Source organism: Melanerpes formicivorus, unplaced genomic scaffold, assembly GCF_026170545.1.
Source record: "Melanerpes formicivorus ecotype bairdi unplaced genomic scaffold, bMelFor1.0.p_v2 SCAF_929, whole genome shotgun sequence".
Lineage (NCBI taxonomy): Eukaryota > Metazoa > Chordata > Aves > Piciformes > Picidae > Melanerpes > Melanerpes formicivorus.
In genome coordinates, this window is record NW_027143281.1 from 1 (window position 1) to 25,512 (window position 25,512).

The following is a 25,512-nucleotide window of genomic DNA, read 5'->3' on the forward strand; positions in this document are numbered from 1 at the left end:
CAGAAGCTGTTAAATGTAGTTCATCTGACTGTGCTGCCAGCAGGCTCACTCTGATGCTAGAATGGGTTTCCTGTGCTCCAGGGTGAAATTGCAGAAGCTGTCAAGGGTCAGGGCTGGGCTGGGCACCAGCTGAGTGCCAGAGGCTCTGCAAGATCCCCTCTGCCTTCCCTAAGGGAAGAGAAAGGGAAGAAGGGAGAGAGGCTGATGGGCTGGGGAAGAAACTAACCCAGCTGGGATGGGAAGAAGAACAATGCCATGGGATAGAGACACAGAGACACAAAGCAAGATGGAAGCCAAGCCCTGAGGGCAAGGATGGCACCACTGGCACCACTGCTGCTGGGGGCAGGCCCTGGGCAGTCCCAGCCTGGGCTCAGCAGCAGATGGGAAGCAGCTTCAGGAGCTGGATTCTGGAGCTTGGAGTGAGGAAGACAGGGCTGGTGGATGGAAGGCAGAAGGGAGAGAGTCCTGCTGGGACAGCAGCCAGGGAAGAAGAAGCTTGAGCCTGGGCAGCCCTCAGCTTGCTGCTGAAGGAACAAATTCTTTACCACTGGCACAGGTTGCCCAGGGAGGTGGTTGAGGGCCTCATCCCTGGAGATTATCAAGGTGAGGCTGGAGAGGGCTTCTGGGGCAACCTGATCTAGGTGGGGATGTCCCCTGCTGAGTGCAGAGGGGTTGGACTGGATGAGCTATGGCTTGAGCCTGGGGATCCCTCAGCTTGCTGCTGAAGATGCCATCCATGGGCTGCAATCCCTTGGGGGGCACTTGAGGCTCCCCTCTGCTGTCTGCTCCTCCCCACAGCTGCCCCCTCTGCCTTCCTGCCCCCCAAGGTAGGGCAGAGCTGTGGCAGTGCCCCTTGGTGTGCAGAGCAGCAAGTCTGAGGCAGAGGCTTTGTGCTCCCCAGGCCTTGGCAGGAGCTCTGCCCCTCAGCTTCTCCCTGCTAGCAGCAGCCCCTGGCTGTGCCAAACTGCCCTGAGCTTCAGCAAGTGCCTGAGTGAGCAGAGCCTGAGCTGGGCACTCCCAGCCTGAGCAGAGCTGCTGCTGGGCCAGCTCAGAGCAGGCCAGTCATCAAACACATGCTCCTGGTAACATCATGAGGGAACACCAGTGTCTGCAAACAGCATCTGCAAGGTCTGGCAGCATGGAACAGCAGGAAAAGACAAGTCAGTTGGGCTGGGTTGAAGGTTGGTGGCAGTGGCTGGAACAGGTTTGTTCCACCTACAAAATATAGTTGGGGATGGCTGCCTGTATAATGGCCCTCCAGGCATGGTGGACTGGTGCTTCACTGGGAAATTCAGTGGGCTGCATGGGAGGGGAGCTCTCTCATCTTCCAGGAGTGCACTCAAAGAAATGTGGCTAATCCATCAGGCACACATCAACACCACAGTATCACAGAATTGTCAGGGTTGGAAGGGACCTCAAGGCTCAGCCAGTTCCAAGCCCCCTGCCATGGGCAGGGACACCTCACACTACAGCAGGTTGCTCACAGCCACAGCCAGCCTGGCTGCAAACACCTCCAGGCAGGAGGCTTCACAGTCTCACAGTATCACCAAGGTTGGAAGAGACCTCAAAGATCATTGAGTCCAACCTGTCACCACAGACCTCATGACTAGACCATGGCACCAAGTGCCACATCCAATCCCCTCTTGAACACCTCCAGGGACGGTGACTCCACCACCTCCCTGGGCAGCACATTCCAATGACCAATGACTTTCTCGGTGAAGAACTTTCTCCTCACCTCCAGCCTAAACCTCCCCTGGCACAGCTTGAGACTGTGTCCTCTTGTTCTGCTGCTGCCTGCCTGGGAGAAGAGACCAACCCCCACCTGGCTACAACCTCCCTTCAGGGAGTTGCAGAGAGCAAGAAGGTCTCCCCTGAGCCTCCTCTTCTCCAGGCTAAGCAACCCCAGCTCCCTCAGCCTCTCCTCACAGGGCTGTGCTCCAGACCCCTTGTGGTGGTTTAGGCTGGGTGCTGGCCCGGATGCCACTGCACAGAACACACCTGGGAGGTCCCTACGGGTGGGCCCAGTCCAGGGGGGGGTCACAGGCAGGTATTCCATTTCCCATAATGCTCTGCTCCCCCTATAAAATGCCCATGTGGGGTCTTCTCTTCCTCATTCGTCCCCAGCTGCAGCCTAGGTAGAATGGCATGAGCTGCCTCCCTTGGGCCTGCCCAGGCCCGAGGCTGGGTTGGGGGGGAGGAAAGAGCCCTGGGGCGGGGATTTGGGTGTACCCCCAGGTGGGGATGGGATGTTCTTGGGTATGTTCTGGGATTTCTCTCTTTGTCACAGTGCTTGTGGTTCTCTGTAAAGCTTTCATTGGTGTTTGTTCTTAAATTGTTTTTTTCCTATTTAAACTTTCCATCACTTTTGCAATCCCTTTGTCTGAGTCATTGTTTCTGCCCTGTGGTGGGGAGGGGGTTTGCCCCAACCCATTACACCCCTCCCCAGCTTTCTTGCCCTTCTCTGGACACCTTCCAGCAGCTCAACATCTTTCCTAACCTGAGGAGCCCAGAACTGGACACAGGACTCAAGCTGTGGCCTCAGCAGTGCTAAGCACAGGGCACAATGACCTCCCTGTTCCTGCTGGCCACATTCTTCCTGATGCAGGCCAGGATGCCCTTGGCCTTCTTGGCCCCCTGGGCACACTGCTGGCTCATGTTCAGGCAGCTGTCAATCAGCACCCCCAGGTCCCTCTCTGTTTGGCAGCTCTCAGCCACTCTGACCCCAGCCTGTAGCTCTGCATGGGGTTGCTGTGGCCAAAGTGCAGCCCCTGGAACTTGAACTTGTTGAATGCCATCCTGTTGGCTTCTGCCCATCTGTCCAGTTGGTTGAGGTCCCTCTGCAGCCCTTCCACCACCTCCCTGGGCAACCTGCGCCAGGCTCTCACCACCCTCATGGCCAACAACTTCTTCCTCACAGCCAATCTCAATCTCCCCACTTCTAGTTTTGCTCCATCCCCCCTTGTCCTATCACTCCCTGACACCCTCACAAGTCCCTCCCCAGCTTGCTTGGAGCCCCCTGCAGATCCTGGAAGGCCACCAGAAGGTCTCCTGGGAGCCTTCTCCTCTCCAGCCTGCACAACCCCAACTCTCTCAGGCTGTCTCCAGAGCAGAGCAGCTCCAGCCCTCTGCTCCTCCTCGGGGCCCTTCTCTGGACACCTTCCAGCCCCTCCAGATCCTTCCTGGCACAGAGGCTCCAAAACTGGCCCCAGAGCTGCAGCTGTGGTCTCAGCAGAATGGAGCAGAGGGGCAGAATCCACTCCCTGGCTCTTCTGGCCACACTTCTCTTGCTGCAGCCCAGGCTCTGCTTGGCTCTCTGGGTTGCAAGTGCAGGCAGCACCTGCCAGGCTGGAAGCAGTGAGGCAGCTCCTCCACTTTGCTCAGCAGATATTTGCTTCTGAGGGTGGTGGAGATACTAAAGCAGACTCACGTAGAGAATTATGCCCTGCCAAGTAGGTGAAATGCCACCCACCACCCAACCTTACAGGTGTGTAACTGGTACAGGCTTCTGCCAGCATGTCCATGATTGAGGCTTAACTCTTTGACATGGCACTCTGGGACATGGTCTAATGGCCATGGTGGGCTTAGGCTGAAGGTTACACTCAGTGATCATCAAGGTCACTTCCAACTGAAAGAGTTCCATGATTCTTGTCCCCTCCTTGTGGGTATCTGCTGAGCTGGGTCGGTAGGTATCTGCCAGGCCTTGTCAGTACGGATTTGCTAGGTCTGATCTCTGGATCTGCCACATGCTGTCTGCAGGGATCTGCTAGCCGGGGTCTGCAGGTGTCTGGTGGGTTGGGTCTGTAGATGTCTACTGGCTTGTCTCTGGCTATTGACTGGGTTGGGTCTGGAGATGTCTACTGGCTTGTCTCTGGCTATCTACTGGGTTGGGTCTGTAGATGTCTACTGGATTGTCTCTAGCTATCTACTGGGTTGGGTCTGCAGGCATCTGCTGGGTCAGATTTGTCTACTGGAGTAGGTTTTTCAGTGTCTACTGCACTGGGTCCATGGGACCTGCCAGGTTAGGTCTGCAGGTGTCTACTGGGTTGCATCTGTAGATGTCTACTGGCTTGTCTCTGGCTATCTACTGGGTTGGGTCTGGAGATGTCTACTGGGTTGGGTCTGGAGATGTCTACTGGATTGTCTCCAGCTATCTACTGGGTTGGGTCTGTATTGATCTGGTGGGTCAGGTTTGTATGAGACTACTGGATCAGGTTTTTAAGTATCTACTGCACTGGGTCCATAGAGATCTGCCCCTTTGGGTCTGCAGATGTCTACTGGGCTGGGTTCATAAATGTCTACTGGATTGTCTCTAGCTATCTACTGGGTTGGGCCTGTAGGGATCTTCTGGGTCAGGTTTGTCTACCACATCAGGTTTTTAAGTGTCTACTGTGCTGGGTCTGTAGGCACCTGCCAGGCTGGGTCTGCAGGGTCTACTGGTTTGGGTCTGTAGTGACCTACCACCCAAAGCCGAGAGTCCAGACACCACGTCCCTGGTGCTGCTGTGTGACCAACACTCTCAATTTCCACCACCCAACCTTAGAGGATCCTTCTGAAATGAATTTTGGAGTGGGAGCGTTTGCGTGTGGCACTTGGCTTGTCATGAGCAGCTCACAAACCCGCAGGCATGGCCGATGTCCAAACCGGTTTCCGTGCCCCTAAGCGCCGCATTCGCCCAGCCAAGCACCCTTGCCGCGGCCCCTCGGCGGCAGAAGCTCTGCCCTGCCCTCAGCCACCATGCCGGAGGGGCCCGGCGCCAGCGAGGCGGCTAGCCCCGGCCCTGCCCCGGCTTCTCCCGGCGCGACTCCACGGCCCGGCCCAGGGCTTCCCGCTGCCCGCGGCGCTGCCTCCGGCCAGGACTCCCCTCCGCGCTGTCTCTCCCGGCTTGTGCCCAGCTCCCGCCGGCCAAGCCCCGGCTGTCCCAGCTCCAGCGCCCCGCGGGGCGGCTCCACGGTCCCTGCCTCGGCTTCCCCTGCCCTGCGGCCGTTCCCTTGGCCGGGCCCCAGCGCGGCTCCGGCTCCCCCCGCGCCGTCTCCCCCGGCCAGGCTCCGGTTTCCTTCCCCGGGGGCGTCTCCACGACCCGGCCCCAGCTTCCCCTTCCCTGGCCTCGGCTCCCCGCCGCGGCTCTTCCCCCCGGCAGGCCTCGGCTTCTCCGCACCCGGCAGCGATTCCCCAGCAGCCGGCCCCGTCCACGCTCCCCCCCGAGCCGGCTGCCGCGGGCAGCGCCGCCCCGTCCCCCGCCCCGTTCCTCCCCGCTCCGCCCGCGGAGGGCGCTCCGAGAGCGGCGCCGGGGCCGCCGCCGCCGCCTCCCGCCCGGGGCCGCCCCACGGTGCTAGCGGCGGCTCCGGTGCGCGGGGGCGGCCCCCGGCAAAGGCGGGCGGCCCGCCCCGGGCACGGCCGGTTCTCAGAGGGTTTAGGAGCCGGTGCCGGTTTGTCTGACGAGGTGGGTTTTTCTCCGCTTCTCTCTCCCCGGCAGGACTCCCGGGAGGATGGGATGGATTTAGGGAGCGACGCCGGCAGCAGCCGCTCCAGCTCGGAGTCCAACTCCAGCAAAGCCACGCCGTGCTCGGAGGGCAAGTCCTCGCCGTCCCCCAGCAGCCTGGACCTGGCGGCGCTGGAGGACTCGGAGGAGGAAGAAGAGGAGGAGGAGGAAGAAGAGGAGGAGGAGGAGGAGGACGGGGGTTACCTGCCCTCCCCACCGGAGCTCCGGCAGCCTCCTCGCTGCCCCGGCGGCGATGCCCGCTGCCGCCGTTCCCCCTCCGCCGCCTCTCCCCGCCGTCGCCCCAACACCGCCGCCGCCACCGCTTCCTCCCGCCCGCGGCCGCACCAGCGCCCGCCGCCGCTGCCCCCGCAGGAGCGGCGGCGCGGAGGAACGGCGGGACCGGGCGGGCGGCGGGTGCGGAGGAGCGGCGGCGGAGCTCAGCCCCCGCGGGAGCCGCAGCCACCGGCTATGGACTGGGCGGCCTTGGAAAGGCACTTGGCTGGTTTGCAGTGCCGGGAGCAGGAGCGAAGACAACGGAGCAACCCCGCCTCGGTGAGTCGTACCGGGAAGGCTGGCGGACCGGGAGGGTGCGGCGAGCGCCGGGGTGGTGACTCCCAGTCCGGCTATGGCCGTGGAGGGTTTCGCCGGGGGAACCGGCCTCGGTGCGGCGGGACCCACCGGGCTGCTGGGGGATTTCCTCCCACACCGGGACCGGCAACCGGTGGCAGACGGGGGTGGGGATCGGTGTCCCCAGCCCGGTGCTGCGGTGCGTCCGGGGAAGCGTGAGACCGGAGAAGCGAACTTTGCCGGAGCATCTTTGGGATGCTTTGGGCAGCTGCGGGACCCCGGGGATGGGGCAGCAGCTGGTGCCAGTGTCCGGTGGGAGCGGTGCGGCTCCTTCACTGCTGGAGTGTCTTCGGAGGTGGTTTTCTCTTGGAGAAGCTTCTCCGCTGTCTGGGGGCAGGGGCAGACTGGTGGTGTGTGTCGTCCATCCGTAAAGGATGGTAAGAACCTGGCGTTGGCTGAGCTGAAGCACCCCCACCCCCCACCCCCCAAACGTGGCTTTTACAGCAAGCCCTAAAAAAAACATTGCACGGGCACGTTGTCTCCAGAGTGTTGTAGGAATTATGTCTAACTTCTGGGATGCGAAGGATGTGATGATGGGGAGGGGAAGCAGCCCTGCACACGCAGCTACTTGAGCCTCTTCCATTATGTATGAATCAAAGGAAATCCACCGAAATCCTCCCCCCCGAAACCGACGGCAGGAGCCCTGGGAGGTGATGACACACGGGGCTGAGGGATGTGTGCCTCTCACCACCCACGCCCTGCAGCCTCCCCGCTGGCATGCTTGATGGCTTTTAGGATTATTTATTTATTTGTGGGGTTTTAAGGCATTCCATCCCTTTTCCTTCCTGTGAAGTCATCTGCCTCGGGGAGGTGGGGATTTCCCTCCCCCCCTTCCTCCTCCCCCCCCAAAAAACCCTCCAAATCTTTGCATGGCAGCTAATTGGTGAGAAATCTGGGTGGCTGCTGGGCATGAGAAGCTGCTAGAGGAGTGGGACAGCTGCTGTGCAGGATGTGTTTTTGACTCAGCCTGAACACTGTAGCCTCAGCACCCTGAGGAGCTGACAGGTGACATCCTTAATGATAGCCATTTGTGCTTAAAAAGGCGGGGGGGGGGCAAGCTCGGGGGCTTGTGGTTTAGGAGGTTATTGCTAGGCATTATCTGATAAAGCAAGCTGCTGGCAGCTTGGAAACTCATTGCCTCAGGGCATGTGCTTAACCAGGTGAGGTGTCACCTAAGGAATTTTGCCTCTAAGGATCCTCCTCCTCCTCCTCCTCCATCCTCCCCTTCCCTCTTGTGGGCCCATAGGCATTCACTGCTGCCTCACGCCCTGACTTGTCCTGCTGAGATCTGAGGTTTGCAGCTTGTGCTGTGCAGCCTGAGCGGGCCTCAGCAGTACATGAAGCTGATTTGAACCGTGGTGGACAGCCAGATTTGAGCATCAAATTGCTCAGCACCTTGAGAGCATCTCCTGTGGGTAGGGCTGAGCTCCAGTCCTCTTAAACTGTAGTTTTCTGCTCCACAGACAGAAGTTTTTTTCAGTGTGTGTGGCCCCTGGAGAGACTCTTTCCTCAAATCCCCACCTAAGCAGTGGTCCTGGAAGCACCTGGACCTGGTTTACTTTCCCTTGGGATTCCCCTTTTCCCAAGGGGAAGGAGGTGGAGTATGTATTCCAGCTCTGCTCTCTCCATTTCTCAGCTGAGGCAAAGGGAGAGGGCTGTTGGTAGCAGCCCAGACCCCACTGGGAAGAGACATTTCACCTTCAGGCCAGCTCAGATGAGGTGTGTGATGCCCACCACGGTACCACCATCCCCTCCTGCACTGTTCAGGCTGTCTGTGGCACCCCTCACAACAAACCAACAAGAAGGGCATTGAGACACTTGAATGTGTCCAGAGGAGGGCAGCAAGGCTGGGGAGGGGTCTGGAGCACAGCCCTGTGAGGAGAGGCTGAGGGAGCTGGGGTTGCTTAGCCTGGAGAAGAGGAGGCTCAGGGGAGACCTTCTTGCTCTCTGCAACTCCCTGAAGGGAGGTTGGAGCCAGGTGGGGGTTGGTCTCTTCTCCCAGGCAGCCAGCAGCAGAACAAGAGGACATAGTCTCAAGCTGTGCCAGGGGAGGTTTAGGCTGGAGGTGAGGAAGAAGTTCTACACAGAGAGAGTGATTGCCCATTGGGATGTGCTGCCCATGGAGGTGGTGGAGTCCCCATCCCTGGAGGTGTTCAAGAGGGGATTGGATGTGGCACTTGGTGCCATGGTTTAGTTGTCAGGAGGTGTTGGGTGACAGGTTGGGCTTGATGATCCCTGAGGTCTTTTCCAACCTTATTGATTCTATGATTCTAAGCTGCAGGAGCTCAATGCCTTCAAGGCCAACTAAAACCAGACCAAAGAGGAAAATCTTCCTTTTTTATATTTATTTTCTTCTTCCTTTTGAATTTCCTCCTGCCCTGGACATTTTCCTGCAGTTTGGGGTCTAGTTGTTTCTAACACAACCTTGCCTTGCCATGCTGGAAGCCCAAGTGTTTGTAAACGTGGAAATCATGAACCGAAACCAGCCCGGAAGCACCTGCAGAGGAGATGGACTGGCTTGCTCCAACCACTGGCAGAATGTGTTAGGAAAAGAGAGAATTCATTCTTAGTGTAGCCTGGAGAGGGGAATCTCTCAGTGCTCAGCAAGAGCTGAGGGGCAGGGGACAAGAGGATGGGGCCAGCCTCAGGTGCTGGGGTGTTTGGAGGAAATGAACATCAATCCCAGGGGCTGTTGCTCAGCTTCCAGATGCAGTTGCACGACACAAACAAGATGTGAGGGCCAAGGCTGGTTCCTTGAGCCACAGCCAGGGTAGTGGTGGTTGAGTAGCTCCTACCACAAGCATTCTGGAGGTCCTGGTGGATGGGAGGTTGAGCATGAGCCAGCAATGTGCTCTGGTGGCCAAGAGGACCAATGTCATTCTAGGGTGGATTAGAAGGGCTGTGGTGAGTAGGTAGAAAGAGGTAGTCTTCCCCCTCTACTCTGCCCTGGAGAGGCCACATCTGGAATATTGTGTCCAGTTCTGGGCCCCTCAGGTCAGGAAGGATCTCAGGAACTGCCTCTAAGAGTCCAGCACAGAGCCACAAAGATGCTGCAGGCAGTGGAAGATCTTTCTCCTGAGGAGAGCCTGAGGGAGCTGAGGGCTCTGGAGCTTGGAGAGGAGGAGCCTGAGGGTGAGCTCCTTGCTGTTGCTAAAGCTGCGCAGGGTGATGCCCAGAGGCTGGAGCCAGGCTCTGCTGGGGGATGCCCAATGCCAGCACAAGGGGCAGTGGTGGAAGCTGAGGCAGAGGAAGTGCCATGGAAACAGGAGGAAGAATTATTTCCCTGTGAGGGTGACAGAGGCCTGGAGCAGGCTGCCCAGGGGGGTTGTGAAGTCTCCCTCTCTGGAGAGATTCAAGAGCTGCCTGGATGAGTTCCTGTGTGACCTGCTCTGGGTCATCCTGCTCTGTCAGGAGGAAAGGACTGGCTGAGCTTTGGAGGTCCCTTCCAGCCCCTGAAATTCTGTGATTCTGTGGTTGAGGAAGAGGCTGAAGACTTCTGCTTGGCTTCAGCAGCCCCATTAAATAATGCTTTAAATGATGCTGATGAGAGAGCTGCAGAACGCTGGGGTTGGATGGTGCTGGGTCTGTCAGTCTTGGCTGGGCCTTGTCCATGGGCAGGTTGCCCTCAAGATGGGGACTTGCTGTAATGCCACCCAGTTCCATAGGGCCATGTTTGTCTGGTGACTCTGGGGGGACTCACTTGGGCCAGGGCCCATGGGAAAAAGTAGTCTAGAAATGGAGGATGTTTCATAGATTGATAGATTGGTTTGGGTTGGAATGGACCTTGAAGATCATCTAGTTCCAACCTGCTTGGCATTGCCAGGGACACTCTTCACTAGACCTGATTGCTCAAGGCCTCATCCAACCTGGTGTTCTCCAAATGAGGGTGAAGTAACTGCTCCTGGAGCTGCAATTGGGTAGATAAGCTGCTTGCAAGCCCACCCTGGCGTGCACAAGCTCTCTGAGTTGTGTTAGATGGCTCTTGAGCCTGCTGGACTGTTACCCAAGAGAGGAAATTTCACCTTTCCTGAAGGCAGTTGATGCTTAGAAGCTTCAACTCTCCAAGTATCTTCTTAATCACCCAGCTGCAGCAAGCCTGCCTTGAACACATCCAGAGAAGGGCAATAAGGCTGGGGAGGGGTCTGGAGCACAGCCCTGTGAGGAGAGGCTGAGGGAGCTGGGGTTGCTTAGCCTGGAGAAGAGGAGGCTCAGGGGAGACCTTCTTGCTCTCTGCAACTCCCTGAAGGGAGGTTGTAGCCAGGTGGAGGTTGGTCTCTTCTCCCAGGCACCCAGCAGCAGAGCAAGAGGACACAGTCTCAAGCTGTGCCAGGGGTAGTTTAAGCTTAAGGTGAGAAGAATGTTCTTCCTAGCAAGAGAGATTGGCCACTGGGATGTGCTGCCCAGGGAGGTGGTGGAGTCCCCATCCCTGGAGGTGTTCAAGAGGGGATTGGATGTGGCACTTGGAGCCATGGTTCAGTTGTCAGGAGGTGTTGGGTGACAGGTTGGACTTGATGATCTCTGAGGTCTTTTCCAACCTGGTTGATTCTGTGATTCTCTGATTCTCTCCCATTATATTTTGCCCCTCCCCTTTTCCTCAACTCCTGGCTGTGCCCAGAGCTGTACCTAATGTGCCAGGAGATGATTTCTGGAGCTCAGGAGCTGCTGAGGTTGCTTGGGAAGCGAGGCTGCAAGGCTGGCCGTGCCGCTAATGACGCTCATACAATCCAGAGCGGCGTTAATGGCTTTGATATTCCTTCCCTCGCCTCTCTGAGGATGGTAATTACAATCAATAGAGTCTGTTTGCTGAAAATAATAGCTGCAAATCCCATACTCAATTAAAAAAAAGGAACCACTTGGAGGAGAGGAAATGGCTCAGCCAAGCCACCAGGAGACTCGAGTGCTCGTGAGGGCTTGCAGATCACAGTGTCACAGAATCACCAAGGTTGGAAGAGACCTCTAAGATCATGGAGTCCAACCTGTCACCACAGACCTCATGACTAGACCATGGCACCAAGTGCCACATCCAATCCCCTCTTGAACACCTCCAGGGATGGGGACTCCACCACCTCCCTGGGCAGCACATCCCAATGGCTAACAACTCTTTCAGTGAAGAACTTTCTCCTCACCTCCAGCCTAAACCTCCCCTGGCACAGCTTGAGACTGTGTCCTCTTGTTCTGCTGCTGGCTGCCTGGGAGAAGAGACCAACCCCTACCTGGCTACAGCCTCCCTTCAGGGAGTTGCAGAGAGCAAGAAGGTCTCCCCTGAGCCTCCTCTTCTCCAGGCTAAGCAACCCCAGCTCCCTCAGCCTCTCCTCACAGGGCTGTGCTCCAGACCCCTCCCCAGCTTTCTTGCCCTTCTCTGGACACCTTCCAGCAGCTCAACATCTTTCCTAACCTGAGGAGCCCAGAACTGGACACAGGACTCAAGGTGTGGCCTCAGCAGTGCTGAGCACAGGGCACAATGACCTCCCTGCTCCTGCTGGCCACACTCTTCCTGATGCAGGCCAGGATGCCCTTGGCCTTCTTGGCCCCCTGGGCACACTGCAGGCTCATGTTCAGCCTACCATCAACCACTACCCCCAGGTCCCTCTCTGCCTGGCTGCTCTCAGCCACTCTGACCCCAGCCTGTAGCACTGCCTGGGGTTGCTGTGGCCAATGTGCAGAACCTGGCACTTGGATGTGTTCAATCTCCTGCCCTTGGCCTCTGCCCATCTGCCCAGCCTGTCCAGGTCCCTCTGCAGAGCTCTCCAACCCTCTAAGAGATCAACTCCTGCCCCCAGCTTGGTGTCATCTGCAAACTTACCGATGATAGACTCAGTCCCCTCCTCCAGATCATCAATAAAGATATTGAACAGTCTGGGGCCCAGCACTGATCCCTGGGGCACACCACTGGTGCCTGGCTGCCAGCTGGCTGTGGCACCATTCACCACCACTCTCTGAGCTCAGCCTCCAGCCAGTTCCTAACCCAGCTCAGAGAGCTGCTGTCCAAGCCTGGCTTCATGAGAGATGTCCTTCAGCCCTCTGCTCACCTTGGTGTTCTGCTGTGGAGGAGTGAGCAGAGCCATGTACTTTGGCCACTTTTCCACCCAGCTCAAAGGTTAGATGAGGCTGGTGAGATATTAATGATTCTGCCAGAGGCTGCAGTGTCATTAAGCTGGCAGAACATCTCTAGCTACTCAGAAAAAGGCTTGTTGCTTGAGGAGCCTTGGTAATTACCCAGATTGGGAAGATATATGTTTGCTGCTTTGGAAACTGGGCCAAGCAGAATGCCTGTGATTAATAATCCTGGGGGGGGGGGAAGCCACCCAACCCACAACCTGAAACCTTTATCTTCATGGCTGCTGCAGAGCCTTTCATTAAGGGAAGTGCTAAATAGGTGAGGTGACAGCACAGAGATTCTCCCTTGATGAATGTTTCTCCTCTAGCTGAGTGAATTCCCCTGGGTGATGGGCTCCAGCTAGCTGCTGCTGCTTCCCAGTCAGCTGGTGAGTGACTGGGGGAGGTGGAGGCTGCAGGAGAGGCTCCATAGGAGGCCATGGAGATGGTCAGAGGGCTGGAGAACCTCCCCTGTGGGGACAGGCTGGGAGAGTTGGGGCTGTTCAGCCTGGAGATGAGAAGGCTCCAGGGAGACCTTAGAGCAGCCTCCCAGTCCTTGAAGGAGATGCAGGAGGGCTGGGGAGGGACTTGTGACAAGGGCTGGGAGTGCCAGGATGAGAGGCAATGGATTGAAGCTGGAAGAGGGGAGACTGAGACTGGAGAGGAGGAAGAAATTCTTTCCAGTGAAGGTGGGGAGACTCTGGCACAGGCTGCCCAGGGAGGCTGTGGCTGCCCCCTCCCTGGAGGTGTTCAAGGCCAGGCTGGATGAGGCCTTGAGCAGCCTGGGCTGGTGGGAGGTGTCCCTGGCACTGGATGATCTTTGAGGTCCCTTCCAACTCAAAGCATTCTGTGGTTCTCTATAAGGCCAACCAGTGGCTTTTCACAGAGTCTTTTTGGTGTTGGGCTTCATCAATAGCAAATTCTGAGGATTTCCAATGGGAACTTTTCTGCAAGTGAGCCTCTTCATCCTCTCAGAGCCTCCTTTTGTTGGGGCAATCCTGCCACGAAGGGATTGTGCTGCCTGGAACCTCTCATCCCTCCCCAGCAGTGCTACAGGCTGGGAGCAGCCAGGCAGAGAGGGACCTGGGGGTAGTGGTTGACAGTAGGCTGAACAGGAGCCAGCAGTGTGCCCAGGGGGTCAAGAAGGCAAAGGGCATCCTGGCCTGCATCAGGAATAGTGTGGCCAGCAGGAGCAGGGAGGTCATTGTGCCCTGTGCTCAGCACTGCTGAGGCCACACCTTGAGTCCTGTGTCCAGTTCTGGGCTCCTCAGGTTAGGAAAGATGTTGAGCTGCTGGAAGGTGTCCAGAGAAGGGCAAGAAAGCTGGGGAGGGGTCTGGAGCACAGCCCTGTGAGGAGAGGCTGAGGGAGCTGGGGTTGCTTAGCCTGGAGGAGAGGAGGCTCAGGGGAGACCTTCTTGACCTGGGGGTTGGTCTCTTCTCCCAGGCAGACAGCAGCAGAACAAGAGGACACAGCCTCAAGCTGCGCCAGAGAAGGTTTATGCTGATGTTAGAAAGAAATTCTTTCCAGACAGAGAGATTGGCCACTGGGATGTGCTGCCCAGGGAGGTGGTGGAGTCCCCATCCCTGGAGGTGTTTAAAAAGAGCCTGGGTGAGGCCCTTGGTGCCATGGTTAGTTGATTAGATGGTGCTGGGTGATAGGTTGGACTTGATGATCTCAAAGGTCTCTTCCAAAGTGGTTAATTCTATTCTATTCTATTCTATTCTATTCTATTCTATTCTATTCTATTCTATTCTATTCTATTCTATTCTATTCTATTCTATTCTATTCTATTCTTACCTTTGCCAAGTCTTTCAGATCCCATCTCAACCACTTGACTCTGCTCTGGTGAGACCTCACCAGGAGTACTGCATCCAGGTCTGGAGCCCTCAACACAGGAAGGACCTGGACCTGATGGAGAGGCTCCAGAGGAGGGACACAAAAATGCTCAGGGGGTTGGAGCAGCTCTGCTGTGAGCACAGGCTGAGGGAGCTGGGGGTGTTCAGCCTGGAGAAGAGAAGGCTCTAGGGAGAGCAGCCCGCCAGGACCTGAAGGGGGCTACAGGAAGGCTGCAGAGAGACTTTCCTAAGGCCTGCAGCAAGTGGATAAGGGGCAATGGTTTGAAATGAGAGCAGAGCAGATTGAGATTGGATGTGAGGAACAAGTTCTGCACCAGGAGGCTGCTGGAACACTGCAACAGGTTGCCCAGGGAGGTGGTTGAGGCTCCATCCCTGGAGATATTCCAGGTGAGGCTGGAGAGGGCTCTGGGCAACCTGAGCTAGTTGGGGATCCCCCTCCTGAGTGCAGGGAGGTGGACAGGATGAGCTTTGGAGCTCCCTTCCTGCCCAGCCCATTCTGTGATTCTATGATTCAACCTGCCTGAGCCTGTGGGGCAGAAATCAAGGTGGGCAGCAGGAGGAGTTCTGTGACAGGGTAATGATGATGTGCTTGTGCATCTGTTGGGTGGGGCTTGGGGGTGAGAAATGGGAGGGCAGTGGGATTTCATCCTTGGAATCACCCTGTGCTGTGTCCAACCTGTTATTTGGGCTGCTGAAGGACAGAAGCTCCTGGGGTGAGGGGGAGGGGAACGGGCTGGGGTGTCTGTAACCCTGTGGGAAATAATGGTCTGTGTGGAGAGAGAGAAATTACAGGCAGGAGGTATTTAAAAGTCATCTGGAGAGAAAGCTGCAACTCAAAGCACTCTGCAGACCTGCTGGGGAGCGCTGGAAAGCCAGACTAGCTCCAGCCCAGCAGCAAAAAGGTGTTGCTGACAAAGCTCTTCAGGAACATGACTCAAACTCCCTCCAACTCTTGCAGGCACTTGGGAAAGGCCAGAAAAATAAACGTGGCAAGCAGAAAGCAGCAGGGCTGAAGTCTAAGCAGGCAGGGCTTGCTGGAGCAGCTGGAGTGAAGTGGGGGGTTGCTAGCAGCAGCCCCTGTGCAGTTGGTGGACAGGCAGAGGTCATCCTGGGTCTGTCTGGGAGAAGTCTCTGCCCTTTTCCTGAGGCAGGCACCCAGGCTTTTCATCCTGAGTTGGTAGAATCACAGAGCTGTTCTGGCTGGAAGAGACCTTTAAGCTCATCCAGTCCAAGCATGACCCCAGCCCTGCCAGCTCACCACCAAACCATGGCCCTCAGCACCACAGCTGCACAGCTCTGAAACCTCTGTGGGGGTGGGGACTCCACCACTGCCCTGGGCAGCCTGGGTCAGCCCTTGACAACCCTTTTGAGGAAGAAATTTTTCCTCATGTCCAACTTAAACCTCCCTTGGCATAGTTTCAGGCCATTTCCTCTTATCCTGTTGCTTGTTTCCCCATCCTGTTGCTTGACCAAGCCCCACCTGGCTCCAGCCTCCTTTCAGGGAGCTGTAGACAGCAATGAGGTCTCCCCTCAGCCTCCTTTTCTCCAGGCTGAACACCCTCACCTGCTCCTCCCCAGCCCTGTTCTCCAGACCCTTCCCCAGCTTCTTTGCCCTTCCCTGGAGCTGCTCCAGTCCCTCTATGTCCTTCTTGCAGTGAGGAGCCCAGTCTGAACCCAGGGTTCCCGGTGCAGCCTCACCAGTGCCCAGTACAGGAGGACAATCTCTGCCCTGGTCCTGCAGGCCACACTCTTGCTGATCCAAGCCAGGATGCTGGTGGCCTTCTTGGCCACCTGGGCACACTCTGCCTCATCTTCATCCACTGTCAGCCAGCATCCTCAGGTCCTTTTCCAATAAGCAGTTTCCAACCACTCTGCCCATAGCCTGGAGCCTTCATGGGGGTTCTTGTGACCCAAGTGCAGGAACCAACACTTGGCCTTGTTGAATCTCATTCCATTGGCCTTGGCCTATTGATGCAACCTGTCCAGACCCCTCTGTAGATCTTCCCTACCCTCCCTCAGACACTTCCCCTCTGACTGCATTCAGAGCACCATTTCTCATACAATCACAGAATCAACCAGCTTGGAAAAGACCTCAGAGATCATCAAGTCCAAGCTATGACCTAATACCTAACACCTCCTGACAACTAAACCATGGTTCCAAGTGCCACATCCAAGCCTTTTCTGAACCCTTCCAGGGATGGGGACTCCAGCCTGTCCAGGTGATGCTCCTGAGCTAACACCAGCATCTAGAGAAAGATTGTCCAAGCAAACCCAATCCCTACTGCTAGGGATCCTCGGGATTTACTCCCTCATCTTAAAGCAGAGGAGAAATGGGAAGCCAAAGGGAGCTCCCCTGCACTGTGAGGTCTAGTTACTAGAGTTTATTTTGTGTGAAATTAACCATTTATCAACATGTTGGATAAGCTGCCTGGGAGGAGGCAAAGCAAACTTGCTGAGCTCCCAATTAGTTTGTGTTTGGCCACTTTTATGACTTCCCCTCCTGAAGTCAAATGTTTCCTTTCTGGTGGCAGGAGACTTTTGTTTGGTCTTTTGCCTTTTCATAGAATCATAGAATCAACAAGGTTGGAAAAGACCTCAGAGATCATCAAGTCCAACCTGTCACCCAGGTTGTGTCATGACTACTAGACCATGGCACCAAGTGCCACATCCAGTCCCCTCTTGAACACCTCCAGGGATGGGGACTCCACCACCTCCCTGGGCAGCACATTCCAATGGCCAATTCCTCTTTCTGGGAAGAACTTTCTCCTCACCTCCAGCCTAAACCTCCCCTGGCACAGTTTGAGACTGTGTCCTCTTGTTCTGCTGCTGGCTGCCTGGGAGAAGAGACCAACCCCCACCTGGCTACAACCTCCCTTCAGGGAGGTGCAGAGAGCAAGAAGGTCTCCCCTGAGCCTCCTCTCCTCCAGGCTAAGCAACCCCAGCTCCCTCAGCCTCTCCTCACAGGGCTGTGCTCCAGACCCCTCCCCAGCTTTCTTGCCCTTCTCTGGACACCTTCCAGCAGCTCAACATCTTTCCTAACCTGAGGAGCCCAGAACTGGACACAGGACTCAAGGTGTGGCCTCAGCAGTGCTGAGCACAGGGCAGAATGACTTCCCTGCTCCTGCTGGCCACACTCTTCCTGGTGCAGGCCAGGATGCCTTTGGCCTTCTTGGCCCCCTGGGCACACTGCTGGCTCATGTTCAGCTGCTGTCCAACACTACCCCCAGGTCCCTCTCTGCCTGGCTGCTCTCAGCCACTCTGACCCCAGCCTGTGGCTCTGCCTGGGGTTGCTGTGGCCAAAGTGCAGCACCTGGCACTTTTACTGTTTTAGACACACATCTGTGCAAGAGACTATTTACAGCATGACCAAGATTACAGAACCATGGAATTGTTTGAGTTGGAAAAGCCCTCCCAGATCATCCAGTCCAACCAGCAACCCAACCCCACCATGCCCACTAAACCATGGGCCTGAGCACCATGGCCACAGGTTTCTTGAACACCTCCAGGGATGGGGACTCCACCACCTCCCTGGGCAGCCTGTGCCACTGCCTGGCCACTCCTGCAGGAAAGAAATTGTTCCTCATCTCCAAATGGTTGTGGTGCAAGCCAAAGCAGGTTTGCAGGGAGCACCATTTCATGTTTGTTGGGGGTTTGTGATGCTTTTTGAGGGGAAAGCCTGCTGTGGGATTGTATAAAATACTCATGTTCAGTTATGGTCACCACTGGGAAGGGTTTGTGAGTCCAGCTCTGGAGTGGTCAGCACAGACAGGGACCTGGTGGAGCAGAGCCAGAGGAGGCCACAGCAATGCTGGGAGGGCTGGAAGCCCTCTGCTGTGAGGCCAGGCTGAGAGAGTTGGGGTTGTGCAGCCTGGAGAAGAGAAAGGTCCAGGAGACCTTAGAGCAGCCTGGAGAAGAGAAGGCTCCACAAGACCTTCAGGTGGCCTTGCAGTGCTGAAAGGAGCTGAGCAGAAAGCTGGGGACAGACTTTTGAGGAGGTCCTTTGTGACAGGACAAGGGGGGATGGCTTGAACTGAAAGAGAGAGACTCAGATTGTGGAGAAGGAAGAAATTCTTTGCAGGGAGGGTAGTAAGATCCTCTCCCATGTTGCCCAAAGAAGGAGGAGATGCCTCATGGCTGGAACCACTCCAGGTTAGGTTGTTTGAGGCTCTGAGCAGCCTGCTCTAGCTGCAGCTGTCCCGGCTGGCTGCAGGGGGGTTGGACTGGTGACCTAGAGAGGTTCCTTTCCAACCATCCTATGATTCTATGAAAGCTGCTTTTGTTTCTCCCAGTGTTTCACTGTAAGTGTTTAAGTTCCAAACCCAGCAGCTGTTGAACGTGGTCCCATCATCTGGTCAGTGTGTACCATGACTGACCACTGGGGACCACAAATTGCTAGGGCTGGAGGCTGCTCCCTACAGATCATCACCCCCCAGCTGAGCACTGACAATGCTGAGGAGCAGCCACAGCTGCTCCAGCATTAGGGGTTGGTCTCTTGTGGCTGTCAAGGGGGAGGTTTCCCTGCTAATGCTAGGAGAGAAGGCAAATCACAGCCTGGGCTGCATTGCCAGAGAGGTGATTCTGACACTTGGCTCTGCTCTGCTGAGACCTCACCTGCAGTGCTGTGTGCAGCTCTGCAGCCCTCAGCACAGGAAGGACCTGGACCTGATGGAGAGGGTCACGAAAATGCTCAGGGGGTTGGAGCAGCTCTGCTGGGAGCACAGGCTGAGGGAGCTGGGGGTGTTCAGCCTGGAGAAGAGAAGGCTCTGGGGAGACCTCCTCTGGGGAGACCTCCTCCAGGGAGACTGTTTGCAAAGGCCTGCAGGGACAGGACCAGGGGCAATGGCTTCAAACTAGAGCAGAGCAGATTGAGATTGGATGTGAGGACCAAGTTCTGCATCAGGAGGTGGTTGTTGTGGAACACTGCAACAGGTTGCCCAGGGAGGTGGTTGAGGCTCCATCCCTGGAGATATTCCAGGTGAGGCTGGAGAGGGCTCTGGGCAACCTGAGCTAGTTGGGGATCCCTCTCCTGAGTGCAGGGGGGTTGGACTGGGTGAGCTTTGGAGCTCCCTTCCAACCCAGACCATTCTATGATTCTATGATCTTCAAGGTCCCTTCCAACTCAAACCATTCTGTGGCTCTCTGGAATAATTCCACTTTTCCAGGGGAAGCTTCCTTAGCTACAGCTGAAAAGCTCTGAAAATATTCCTTCCAGCCCTCATGCAGCAGCCAGGATCTGAAATCAATCTTGCTTCTCTGAGCAGAGAGCTGATGGCTCCAGTGGAAAATGAGTTTCCCTCTTGCAATTATCTGCAGTAGTTGCCTGTAAGACGTGAGGTGCCACATAATCACCCTGCTCCTGGAGGCTTTCCAGCTTCTTGAAGTGCTGGTGCCATTCTAGGACACTTTGTCTTTCCCTGTCACACTTCTGCAGCCATTTGTGTCACCCGCAGCAAGTTCACCAACCACACCAAGCTGTGTGGTGCAGCTGACAGCTGGAGGGAAGGGATCCATCCAGAGGGAGCTGGACAGGCTGGAGAGGTGGGCACAAGCCAACCTCATGAGGTTCAGCAAGGCCAAGGGCAAGGTCCTGCAGCTGGGTCAGGGCAATCCCAGGCACTGCTATAGGCTGGGCAGGGACTGGCAGGAGAGCAGCCCTGAAGAAAAGGCCTTGGGGGTACTGGGGGAGGAGAAGCTCAACAGGAGCCAGCAGGGAGCACTTGCAGCCCAGAGAGCCAAGCAGAGCCTGGGCTGCAGCAAGAGAAGTGTGGCCAGCAGGGCCAGGGAGGGGATTCTGCCCCTCTGCTCCACTCTGCTGAGACCACAGCTGGAGCTCTGGGTCCAGTTCTGGAGCCTCTGTGCCAGGAAGGATCTGGAGGGGCTGGAAGGTGTCCAGAGAAGGGCCCCGAGGAGGAGCAGAGGGCTGGAGCTGCTCTGCTCTGGAGACAGCCTGAGAGAGTTGGGGTTGTGCAGGCTGGAGAGGAGAAGGCTCCCAGGAGACCTTCTGGTGGCCTTCCAGGATCTGCAGGGGGCTCCAAGAAAGCTGGGGAGGGACTTTTGAGGGTGTCAGGGAGGGATAGGACTGGGGGAGCAAAACTAGAAGTGGGGAGATTGAGATTGGCTGTGAGGAAGAAGTTGTTGGCCATGAGGGTGGTGAGAGCCTGGCACAGGTTGCCCAGGGAGGTGGTGGGAGCCTCCTGCCTGGAGGTGTTTGCAGCCAGGCTGGCTGTGGCTGTGAGCAACCTGCTGTGGTGTGAGGTGTCCCTGCCCAAGGCAGGGGGTTGGGACTGGCTGAGCCTTGAGGTCCCTTCCAACCCTGACAGTTCTGTGATTCTGTGATCTTTCTGACCTCAGTCTGGGTTTCCTGCTCAGTGATCTGTAGATCTCTTTTCATAGAATCATAGAATGTTGAGGTTTGGAAGGACTTCTGGAGATCATCAACACCACTGAGTTGAGCTGGAGGAAATATCTGGGGAAGGGGAAGGGGAAGGGGAAGGGGGAAGGGAAAGGGAAAGGGAAAGGGAAGGGAAGGGAAGGGAAGGGAAGGGAAGGGAAGGGAAGGGAAGGGAAGGGAAGGGAAGGGAAGGGAAGGGAAGGGAAGGGAAGGGAAGGGAAGGGAAGGGAAGGGAAGGGAAGGGAAGGGAAGGGAAGGGAAGGGAAGGGAAGGGAAGGGAAGGGAAGGGAAGGGAAGGGAAGGGAAGGGTTGGTGTGGGATTTAGAATGATAAAGTGATGGAATTGTTTTAGTTGGAAGAGACCTTTCAGACCATCAAGCCCAACCTTCAACCCAAGCCCACCATGGCCATTAATCCATGTCCCCTGGTGCCATGTTCACATCTTTCTTGAACAGCTCCAGGCTGGTAATATGACAAGGCTGAAAAAAAAAACCCCAAAACCCAGAAAGAGAGAACTATATTAAAGTGCTGTAATTCTTTATGCATCCCAAAGCTGCTGCTGTTGTGTGATCCACAGGGAATGGAAAGGCTTTTAGTGAGGCATTAAAACTTTAATCTAGACTTAAATTTGATCTCAACTCTTTATTTAATGTAATCCCTGTATTGAATTTATTGAAGAGGGACTTGGGGAAATAACAGTTTGGTACCTAGGTTGTGAGTGGACAGCTTCCTCTAGGTCTCCTTTGCCTGACAGGAGGTTGATGGTAAGCTGCCCTGAGGAGTTTTGCCGAAACAGATTCCTCTCCAAGTCTTTTTTTGTCCTCTGTTCTGTGCATTTCCCAGCACCCCAGCACGGTGAGGACTGGAAGGGACCTCTGGAGATCACCCAGTCCAAGCCCCTGCTCCAGCAGGGCACCCACAGCAGCTTGCCCAGCAGCACAGTGCCCAGGGGGGGTTGGAAGCTCTCCACACAAGGAGACTCCACAACCTCTCTGGGCAGCCTGCTCCAGGCCTCCAGCACCCTCACACCAAACAACTTTCTCCTCCTATTCACATGCAACCTCCTGGGCTCCACTTTGTGCCCACTGCCTCTTCTCCTGTCCCTGGGCACCACTGAGCAGAGCCTGGCCCCAGCCTCTTGCTCCCCACAGCTCCTTTGTCTCTTGCTGAGCATTGCTCAGCTGCCCTCTGGGGCTGCTCTTCTGCAGGCTCTCAGCCCCAGGGCTCTCAGCCTTTGCTCCTCCCAGAGCTGCTCCAGGCCCCCCAGCAGCTTTGCAGCCTCCCCTGGACTCTCTCCAGCAGTTCCCTGTCTCTCTTGAGCTGGGGAGCCCAGAACTGGACCCAGGACTCCAGATGTGATCTCACTTGGGCAGTGTAGAGGAGAAGAACCTCCCCTGACCTGCTGACCTCATCCTTCTTCGTGCAGCCCAGGACCCCATTGTCCTTTCTGGCCCCCAGGGCACATTGCTGGCTGATGGGGAGCTTGTTCCCCAGCACTCCCAGGTCCTTCTGTGTGGAGCTGCTCTCCAGCAGGTCTCCCCTCACCTATCCTGGTGCAGGAGGCTGTTCCTGCCCAGCTGCAGGAACCTACACTTGCTCTTGTTGAACTTCATGAGGTTCCTCTCCCCTAGCTCTGCAGCCTGTCCAGGGCTGGCTGAATGTCAGCACAGCCTGCAGGGGTTTCAGCCACTCCTCCCAGCTCTGTACCACCATTCATTTGCATTATTCCAATTCTTGCATCGTTTGCATTCCTGCAGCATTCCCAACAGCTCAGTGGAGATCCTGGCGCAAGATCCTGCCTGTTGCCTTCACCTCCTGCTCCCTCATCCAATGTGTCTCAGGTTGGAAATCCTGAAGCCAGCTTCTAGCTGTGCCTTGGCAAGCAGGAAGAGCCCTGTTCTAAGCAGGAAGAGCCCTGTTCTAAGCAGGAAGCCTCTCAAGCTTCTTCATCTGTAGGCTGACCTGGGAGCTCTTGGGAACAGCAAGGGCACATCCTGTAGCCTTGGAAAACACATTAAGGGACTGGAACCCTATGAGGAGAGGCTGAGAGCCCTATGAGGAGAGGCTGAGAGGCCTATGAGGAGAGGCTGAGAGCCCTGGGGCTGTTTAGTCTGGAGAAGAGAAGGCTGAGAGAGAATCTTACCAATGTCTATCAATAGCTGAGGGCTGCGGGTCAGGAGGGAGGGGACAGGGACAGGCTCTGCTCACTTGCTCCCTGGGATAGGACAAGGAGCAATGGATGTAAGCTGAAGCCCAGGAGGTTCCACCTCAGCATGAGGAGGAACTTCTTCCCTGTGAGGGTCCCAGAGGCCTGGAGCAGGCTGCCCAGAGAGGTTGTGGAGTCTCCTTCTCTGGAGCCTTTCCAGCCCTGTCTGGATGTGTTCCTGTGAGACCTGTGCTGGATTCTCTGCTCCTGCTCTGGCAGGGGGCTGGACTGGAAGGTCTCCAGAAGTCTCTTCCTACCCCTAGCATCCTGTGAGCCTCTGGTCAGCAGGACCTTTGTTCAGTTGCCTGATTCTAGGAAGGGCGAAGTGGGTGAAAATCAGGGCAGGTGCCTGCAGACCAGCCCTACCTACAGCCTTGTCCTCCTCTTCTCCTGGAAGTCAGTGAAGAGACATCTTCAACTGCCCCAAATGCCTCACATCTCCATACCTCATTAACATTTCCATTGCACAAAAAGGGCTTCCTCAGGAGCTTCTGCAGCCCTTTTCCCTCCTCAGGTGCTGGATGAGCTGCACTTGCTTCCCAGGAGACACAGCTCCAAGCTGTCTATAAGATGTGTGGATGAGGGTTTCCCACATTTTCCCACCTAAGATGAGGTTCTGCAGTGGTGGTCCTGGGCTGTTGCTCTTTCCAACCCTCAGCCCAGCTTGGGCAGCTGCAAAGCGGAAGGCTGTGGTATCCCTCAGGAGCTGCACTGCTGTTGGAGCAGTGTGCCCAGGTGGCCAAGAAGGCCAATGGCATCCTGGCCTGCATTAAGGATAGTGTGGCCAGCAGGAGCAGGGAAGTTGAAGGTGTCCAGAGAAGGGCAACAAGGCTGGGGAGAGGCCTTGAGCACAGCCCTGTGAGGAGAGGCTGAGGGAGCTGGGGTTGCTTAGCCTGGAGAAGAGGAGGCTCAGGGGAGACCTCATTGCCCTCTACAACTACCTGAAGGGAGGTTGTAGCCAGGAAGGGGTTGGTCTCTTCTCTCAGGCACCCAGCATCAGAACAAGAGGACACAGTCTCAAGCTGTGCCAGGGGAGGATTAGGCTGGAGGTGAGGAGAAAGTTCTTCCCAGAGAGAGTGATTGCCCATTGGAATGTGCTGCCCAGGGAGGTGGTAGAGTCCCCATCCCTGGAGGTGTTCAAGAGGGGATTGGATGTGGCACTTGGTGCCATGGTCTAGTCATGAGCTCTGTGGTGACAGGTTGGACTCGATGATCCTCAAGGTCTCTTCCAACCTTGGTGATACTGTGAGACTGTGGAGGATCACTCCAGATTTCCACCTTGCAGCCCCTCCTACCTCATTATCTGTGCACTTCCTTACTGATGGAGTAATTTGGGTGTGCAATTAGCTGAAGGTTAATGCCAGTGAAATTGCTGCTGCTAATTATAGCTGCTGGAGAGCCTCTGCAGCATCTACAAACTCTTCCAAGGTCTTCACCTGCCAGGCAGGGCTGAGCTTTTGGGAGGCAGGAGCTTGCAGGCAGTGTTGTCTGTGGAATATAAGCTGGAGAGCTCAGCCTGGAGGAGAGGAGGGGTCTTCAAGGAGACCTTCTGGTGGCTTTTCAGGGCTTAAAAGGGGCCAGTCAGAAAAAGCTGGGGACAGACATTTGAGCAGGGCCTGTCATGACAGGACAAGGGGTGATGGTTTGAAAGTAAAAGAGGGAGATTGTGGCTGGAGAGGAGGAAGAGATTTACCCTGAGGGTGGTGAGATCCTGTCCCAGGTTGCCCAGAGAGGTGGGAGATGCCTCCTGCCTGGAACTATCCCAGGTGAGGTGGTTGTTGTGGAACACTGCAACAGGTTGCCCAGGAAGGTGGTTGAGGCTCCATCCCTGGAGCTATTCCAGCTGAGGCTGGACAGGGCTCTGGGCAACCTGAGCTAGTTGGGGATGTCCCTGCTGACTGCAGGGGGTGTTGGACAGGATGAGCTTTGAAGGTCCCTTCTGGGCTGGACCATTGTATGATTAAAGGACAGTGAGATGCTGGAGCAGGTCCAGAGAAGGGCAACAAAGCTGGGGAAGGGTCTGGAGCACAGGGCTGGGGAGGAGCAGCTGGGGGAGCTGGGGGTGTTTGGTGTGGAGAAGAGGAGGCTGAGGGGAGACCTTCTGCCCCTCTACAACTGCCTGAAAGGAGCCTGGAGCCAGCTGGGGCTTGGGCTCTTCTCTAAAGGAGCAAGGGACAGGAAACCGCCTCAAGTTGCACCAGGGGAGGTTTAGGTTGGATATCATGGAAAGGGTTGTCCAGGCCTGGCCCAGGCTGCCCAGAGCAGTGGAGGAGTCCCCAGCCCTGGAGGGGTTTCAAAGCCATTAAGATGTGGTGCTGAGGGCCATGGCTCAGGGGTGAGGTTCTTAATTGGTGGCTGCAGGGGGTTGGGCTGGCTGGCCTGGAAAGGTCCCTTCCCACCCAAAGCATTCCAGGAGTCTCTGATCACACCCAGCTTAAGGCATGGCTGCTGCTGCCTCTGATTTCCATGCTTTGCACTGGGCCAGGCAAAACTGGAAGAGCAGTTTGAGGCCTGGATCCAACCCTGCAGATGCCCTTTGATCCCCAAGGGACAGCCCTTCATCCCAGCTCCTTTCAGGAGGCAACTGCAGCTGTAGTAAGCATTTTATTGGTTAGTTGTTTTGGGGTTTGTTTGTTTGTTGCCTGGGAAAGTTGTGTGTTTGGAGGGACAGCAGGAAAGATGGAACCCAGCACATGCCTGGCACAGAAGCAACAGCTTCTGCTCAAATTAACTGTCCCCAGGGAAGGCCACCACAGCTATCTCCATGCCTTGGACATGCTGCTGGTGTTTGCAGTGTGGTGATCACAGTCTCACAGAACATCAGAGGTGAGAAGGGACCTCCAGAGATCATCCATC

The 25,512-nt window shown here is 56.2% G+C and overlaps 1 protein-coding gene across 1 annotated transcript in view; it reads left to right on the top strand.

The window, feature by feature from the left end:
- Positions 1-5,272: 5,272 nt before the first annotated feature.
- SCHIP1 (schwannomin interacting protein 1) overlaps positions 5,273-25,512 on the top strand; it is a gene marked incomplete at its 3' end in the record, with an annotated part of 57,861 nt that continues 37,621 nt past the window's right edge. The window contains exon 1 of the mRNA XM_068170956.1: positions 5,273-6,031. Coding sequence (XP_068027057.1) covers positions 5,492-6,031 — 540 coding nt within the window. The remainder of the gene's footprint in view (positions 6,032-25,512) is intronic.